General features: G+C 37.9%; 1 protein-coding gene across 1 annotated transcript; it reads left to right on the top strand.

The window, feature by feature from the left end:
* The first annotated feature begins 876 nt into the window (after positions 1-876).
* Positions 877-4,172, top strand: LOC128996594 (uncharacterized protein K02A2.6-like). Its single transcript, XM_054421990.1, has 3 exons — positions 877-893; positions 1,220-1,940; positions 2,490-4,172. Exons 1-3 carry the CDS (start codon positions 877-879, stop codon positions 4,170-4,172), a joined length of 2,421 nt encoding a protein of 806 aa, XP_054277965.1.
* The last annotated feature ends 3,391 nt before the right edge of the window (positions 4,173-7,563 follow it).

Consider the following 7,563-nt stretch of genomic DNA (forward strand, 5'->3'; position numbering starts at 1 on the left):
CGTACGAAGAAGATATTAGTTCGTATTTGTTACGTTTGAAACACTTTTTCAAGGCCAACGAGGTCAAGGACGTGAAGCAGGTCTCCATCTTGATTACTGTAATAGGCCCTAAAATATTAGCCGTCCTCACCGATCTTATTTCTCCTAAGAAGATTGATGAAGAATCTTACGAAAATTTGAGCAAAATCTTGGAAGATCATTATTCTCCTAAACGCCTTGTGGTCGCTGAGCGTTATACTTTTTATAGTCGATGCCAGAAACAATCTGAAAGTATTGCCGAGTTCGTAGTGGCATCGAAGCATTTGGCTTCGACGTGTGATTTTGGAACATTCTTATCGGACGCACTGAGAGACAAGTTAGTTTCGGGAATTAAAAATGAAGCAATTCGTCAAAAATTACTTTCCGAAGAAATGGATTTGAAGAAAACGTTGGCTCTTGCACTCAGGCTTGAACAGGCCGAGAAACAAACAGGTCTATTCTCGAATACAAGTGTTCAGGAAATTTCCAGGTTTCATGTCAAGAAGAATGCACGTGTTTCCAACCGAGGTTCAAATTTTCACAGTGCGGGATCTAAATCAAATTCAAGTGATGTGAAGGGAGATATGTCTCAGATAAATAAGTGTTTTCGTTGTGGCAATCCAGAGCATAGGGCTAATAATTGCCCGTATAGTAATTACAAGTGCCATGGGTGTAAAAAGTTGGGTCATATCAGTAAGGTTTGCAGGTTCAAAAATGAAAATCCAGTGAAAAATTCCATAAAAAGTGGTAAATTTAAAATCCATCAGATGGAAGAGGAAAATAGGCCTAGGCCTAGTGATGGCCCAGATGAAGTGAAGTTTGAAAGTTTGTCTTTGTACAGTATGAATTCTGGTGATAATGTTTCTGCCTTTAAGGTAAGCCTAGAAATAGAGAATGTATCCGTATTAATGGAAATTGATACTGGCTCGGCACTAACTGTGTGCCCTCAAGAATTGTTTAACAAATATTTCCCTCATGTACAATTGAGTACTGTAGATATCAAGTTGCTTACATATTCAGGCAATGAAGTCAATGTTATTGGACAAGCTTTAGTCAAAGTAGCCTACATGGACCAGACTTATCATTTACCTATGATAGTCGTTAAGATTGATCGTACGAACCAGCCTATGCTTCTAGGCCGTAGTTGGCTACAACATATCGCTTTTGACTGGAAATCTATTTTTACTTGTAATTTTAATAGCCTATCAGGCAGTGTTAAATCTAAGGGTGGTGAACCTAACCTAACCCTAGGTAAGGCCAATGAGCCTAAAGTCGTTTCTGGTTTGAAACAAAAGTATGCCTCTGTGTTCAAAGGAGGTCCTGGTGAAATTAAGGATGTTGAGGCACGTATTGTGTTAAAAGAGGATGCTGTGCCAAAATTTTGTAAATATCGCCCTGTTCCTTACGCGTTGCGTAAATCAGTAGAAGATGAGATTGATAGGATGATTGCTGAAGGTATTGCTTATCCCGTTACCAGCTCTCAGTGGGCTACTCCTATTGTGGTGATTCAGAAGAAAAGTGGGGTGCGACTCTGCGGGGACTTTAAAGTAACCCTTAATCAAGTGATCCAGTCGGAACACTATCCCTTGCCTCAACCGGAGGACATTTTTGCTACTCTAGCAGGTTGTAGCTGGTTTTCAGTTTTGGACTTGGAGGCAGCGTATCTCCAACTTCCTGTGGCGGAGGAGTCCCAACCACTCTTGACTCTAACTACGCACAAAGGCTTAGTGCGTTTGCGACGTCTGCCGTATGGTTTGTCTTCGGCTCCGGCTCTCTTTCAAGCGGCCATGGACAAAATTATTGGTGGCCTACCTGGGTCAGTGGCATATTTGGATCACGTACTGGTGGGTGGATCTTCGCAAGAGGAAGCGTTGTCACGCTTGGAGAGTGTTCTTCAACGTCTTCAAAGTTATGGAGTCAAGGTAAATGATTCTAAATGTAAATTCTTACAGCCGTCAGTACAGTACCTAGGCTACTGTTTGTCGTCCAAAGGGATCAGCCCGCAGGAGGGTATTTTGGAGGCGATTCGGAATGCACCCGAGCCAACTTCAAAGGAAGAGTTAAGAGCCTATGTAGGCCTTATAAATTATTATGGGAAGTTTATTTGCAATCTTTCAGACAAACTTAGCTGTTTTTACGATCTACTTCGTAAGGATGCACCGTGGGTATGGTCATCCCAATGTTCTTCTGTTTTTCAAGAAAGTAAGACATGGGTATTGTCTTCAGATGTCTTAGTTCATTACGATGTAAATAGACCATTAGTTTTGACTTGTGACGCAAGTCCACGAGGTGTTGGTGCCGTGCTTTCGCACCTTATTGATGGAGTAGAGAGGCCTATTGCCTTCGCATCGAAATCCTTGAGTGCTAGTGAAAGAAATTATTCACAGTTGCATAGAGAAGCTTTGGCTCTTGTTTTTGGAGTAAAAAAATTCCATAAATATATTTACGGTAGGAAAAATGTCGTGTTACAGACTGACCATGCTCCTTTAGTGACAATCTTTGGAAATAAGCGGGGAGTTCCCTGTGTCGCCGCTGCGCGTCTTCAACGATGGGCCCTGATCCTCTCCGCCTACAGTTTTGAAGTAAAGTACCGCCGTGGCTTGGACTTGCCACATGCGGACGCTCTTTCGAGATTACCGTTACCTGATGACGACCAATTGGAGCTGGATTCCAACTACATCTCTCATGTTTCTTCCCTGGTAGAGGCCTTTGACTGTTTCAAATTGGTGAGTGATCTCAATCCTATTACTGCTAAGGATATCGCTCGACTTACTGATACTGATCCTGTTTTGACAAAGGTCAGAGATTTCATTTGGCATGGATGGCGTGATAGTCAAGATTCTGAGCTGGTTGCTTATTTTCGAAGAAGGGATGAGTTGTCCGTAGAGAACCAGTGTGTTTTATGGGGTAGTCGAGTAGTGGTGCCAGAGAAACTGAGGAGTGCCGTTATCCAATTGCTGCATGATCAGCATCCCGGAATAAATAGGATGAAAATGTTAGCCCGAAGCTTTGTTTGGTGGCCGGGAATTGATAAAACCATTGAAGAGACTGTTCTCTCATGTCATGTGTGTCAGTGTACAAGGAATGCTGTGGCTAAGGTGCCATTATGTCAGTGGCCTAGAGCTTCAAGTAGGTGGCAGCGCATCCACGTGGATTATGCGGAAGACCCACTAACAAGACAACAAATGCTCATAGTTGTTGATAGTTTTAGCAAATGGCTAGAAGTGTTTATCATGAAATCTACTACATCGTTTAAAACCATTGAAAAACTGCGTACGCTGTTTGCGTCTTTTGGCCTACCGGAAGAATTGGTCAGTGATAATGGTCCCAATTTTGCTAGTGGGGAATTCAGAGAATTTCTGAGCAACAACGGTATTAAGTTTACGCTCTCACCTCCTTACCATCCTGCCTCGAATGGGGCTGCAGAAAGATTTGTACAGGAAGTCAAGAAGAACCTTAAAAGACAGGTTATGGCTAGTGGTTCTGAGACCATTTCTTTACAACATAAATTGGATAATTTCCTCTTTGCATTTCGCAACACACCCAGTACTGTCACTGGTGTTACCCCTGCGGAATTGTTCCTTCAATGGAAACCGAGAACTAAGTTGACAATGCTTAAACCCTGTTTATTGTCAGCCATTGATAAGAAGAGGGAGGCGCAGAAGGAAGCAGCCGATAACCATCGGGGAAGTTTCAGATCCTTTGTGGAGGGAGAAAGGGTGCTTGTGAAGTCAGTACGGCAGGAGATCATTTCTTGGATTCCTGGGAGAATTTTGGAGCGGAAAAGTCCGTCTACTTATGTGGTGAGCGTCCTGGGAGGTAAAATACGTTTCTGCCACGCAGATCATTTGAGATCTAGTAAGTTGACTGAGGAAGAGGAAGTTACAGTCAATAGGCCAGTAGTGCAATCTCCGATCAAACCCCCTGAGAACAAGTCTGCTGTGGGAATACAAACTCCGCCAGAGCGATCACCTCGTGTCATGGAAACTCGGAATACATCACCAAGACAACAACGGAGTGTAGGCCTACCTAAGTCTCCAGCTACGCACACTACAGAAGAACATCCCGAAGTGCAGCCCAGCCAGCAGTGCAGCCCGCCATCACTTCGGAGATCTCAAAGGACTGTGCAAAAGCCGAAGCGGCTCGACTTTTAAGTTAAAAGGCCGAGTTAGAGAGAGAAGATTTTAAGTTTATTTTATTGAAGAAGAAAAGTTTATTTAGTGTTTATTGAAATATTTTGTGAAGCTTATAAACAAACAAAAAAAATGGTAAAAGAAGAAAAGAAAAAAATTGTTAATTTGGCTTAGCCTAGAAGAAAAAGGTTAGGCCGATAGAGAAGAGTTTTATTTTAAGTTTGGGCGAGTGTAATATATAAGGCTATATTACATTGCCAGAAGAATATTGAGTTTGTGTGTGTGGTTGGCTGCACTGCTGAGTGACGTCACCGAGGAGGAACGATTGCACGAAGCGGAGTGGAACGTCAGTCGGAGTTAACATGCTATGTAGTAAGTTGTCCCTAGTATCGGGTTCTTTTAACTTATTTATATTGAGTAATACAGTTATTACAATACCAAGACAATATTGTAAACAAAACACGACATCTTTAGTACAACGTAAATGACTAACAAATTGGCTTCAGCTGTTCCATAAGGATGACATATCTACTATGGTCATCGTCAACTCGCTATGAGGCTTGCTTTAGGTGACCTTATCGGTTACTATAACAAATGTATATTATTTTTTTAAAGTACATTGCAAGTGATATTTATCCACATATAATAACAATAATTGTTTTAAGGGTCAACATATAGTTTAAAGATCAGTAGCAAGACAGAAGTTTTACCAAGCACTTTAAAGTATATAAAGTTAAGAGTATAAAAAATGCCACAATGGTGCTTTCAACAACCAGCTAATACCCTCCTAAGATATGTAATACTTGATACATTTTCATATTGATTTTACATGTATGACATGTTATCTAAACATAACATTAGAATTTCCTTGTTTGATTACAGATTTTCCAGCTAGCTTGTTAGCTGTTTAATCCACGGATAGGGACATTAGTCTTTGTCAGGTTGGTAGCAATGTCGCGCAATTCCCTGGGGAGAAATTATGGGATCGTGTCCATCATGTCATGACATAGTTTCAACTGTATGGAGGAAGACCTTTAACATTTCACCTATGTTTTAATTTTTTTTTAATTAAAAGAATTTAAAGTATGGATATACTACATATACCTATTTGACTGCCTCTACACTACCAAAGAGAAGTCCGTTAAATAATACTTCTTAAATACTCCTTTATCCATGTTTAGTGCTCGTAATAAGTTATCAAAAATTTGTTTCCCCTAGGACGCTAGGCACGAGCCCGGAACTGTTTTTCAAATTACTTCAGGCTAGACCTAGGGGTTACGGCATTATCACTGTAGATAAATCCATTGGTGATTTGGCGGGATTTGAACCCGGGACCCCAGGAACCGGAGTCCCGCGCTCTAACCACTACACCAGCTAGTTCCCCAAGCGCCTGTCATCAACAATAGGCTATTTGTTACCTAATAGTGTTTTATTCAATAATTATATTGGGATTTTTATCTCTTACAAGTTTTAAAAATTGGAATGGGTACCAAGGTACAGGAAAAGACCCATATTTTAATCAAGACAGAACATGCTATATATTTAATATATTTCTATACTTAAATGTAATATTATGTTGCAAGCGTTATTACTCAAACTACCAAGCTTTTAATAAATTAAACCTGCACTTGTAACTGTTTTGTAGTCAACGATTGTACCGTTGGTTCTTGAACGTTTTACCTATCCGTTTATATTACAAAACGCCAGTCTAAGAACAAGAGAATGACATTAAGCGAATGCACCGTTGTCACATCTTCAGTATCAAGAGGTTGTTTATCACTCAATAAAACACACACGGGAGATATAAACGGGTCTGTTGTAGATATAAACTTTAGTCTAACGAGTGACTTTATAAGTATAAACATATATTACTACAAAAAATATTCATTTTTCATTTTACAAACTTTGGAGAACTTGTCATAATAGCAATGATATTAATTGAAAGGGATTAAAGTGTTTTTTTTTTGTTAAGACTTGAATTATTATTTCATATTATTTTGCAGCTAAATGCAAATTGCGTATGTGTGGCATCTTTGTCAAATTTAATTGAAAAAAAAAAAAATGTTCTGAATTTTTGTTTAGTAAAACAATCTTTACATAATTATTATTTAAACAAATATTCACCATCAATAGTTTTGGATTCTAAACAATACTTCATTACTAGTGAATAAAACCAATTGGTTATATGTAAATTTATTCTAAAATTTTCGATGACGTTAGTTTTAAAACATTAATGACCAATTTAAATCAGCTGCGGGCGAATGACAACAAAGACTGCATCATTGATGACGTCATTGTCATGACACCAGCGACCTCTGCATTCTGCAACACAATTGTTCATCTGATGAAGACAAGTTATTGCTGGATAACCTTAAAATGTTTAGCGATATTTTAATTGTGTTATTTCTAGATTTAGTTAACAACTAAATTTTTGTAAATGGAAATTTCCAATTTTAACAACGATAAATTATCGTAACTACAATAAAGGAACTAAAATCACAAGTACCTTTAAAATAAACAGCTGATCATTTGATAAATAACTGCAATGCGATATATTGAGGATTTTTTCTTCTGCATTAATATCACTTTCTACACAAAACACGCTAAAAATGTATATAGTGCAATACAAGTCCTAAAATATACCATACAATTTACGTGAATTATCTGTCCCAGAATGTTTCAAGAATTGTACTTAAGAATCTGAATTAAATACAACCATTTAGTATATCCATTAGTTTGACTTGGTAAAAAAGTTAATGTATTTGACAGAAATATGTAATTTAGATCAGCAAAATCTGTCGGTGTTTCACGTGAACTATGACGATTTTGATAACAAAACAGAACTGTAGACAACTTTAACATGGAGATGTAATGTCTAATATTATATAACCTAATACATGGTATAACTAACAATTAAAAATACTCATTTTATGATTTGAAATCATTTCCGATCAGCTAAAGCTAAATTTTTAAGCATGTATGAGTGTGGTAACGCGTTAAGTGCGTTGATTACTCATATAATTTTGGGTAATTAAATATATAAATACCCCCGCCGCAGCAAACCTGCCGACTAAGCGAATTTCCATTTGTCTGAATTGATTTTCAGTTAAATATATTTTAATAACATTAGGTTTAACGAGTACCTAGGTTTGCTGCTACAAGGAAACTAATAAAGTGTGTTTTTGAGTAAAAATTTGATAGCTTAGTACAAAATAAATAAATTTGCCAAGTTTGATCAAAATATCTCCATAAACAAGCAAACTACAACATTTGACAATATTCTCCATAAGAATAAGATGGGAATTTTAAATTTACAATTTTTTAAATTTTCTCCGTTACTAATAATCGAACAAAAATACTTTTATATACTAAATTATTTGTTTTTTTAAGCTCTTTAAAAAAGGTCTAAAAA

This window comes from Macrosteles quadrilineatus, unplaced genomic scaffold (genome assembly GCF_028750875.1).
Source record: "Macrosteles quadrilineatus isolate MER2022 unplaced genomic scaffold, UCM_ALF_1.0 Scaffold_6__1_contigs__length_79288215, whole genome shotgun sequence".
NCBI classification, from domain to species: domain Eukaryota; kingdom Metazoa; phylum Arthropoda; class Insecta; order Hemiptera; family Cicadellidae; genus Macrosteles; species Macrosteles quadrilineatus.

Coding starts and splice junctions, on each gene's coding strand:
- LOC128996594 (XM_054421990.1), top strand. Junction 1,941..2,489: donor TTCAAAGTTATGGAGTCAAG/GTAAATGATTCT, acceptor GTCGTGTTACAG/ACTGACCATGCTCCTTTAGT.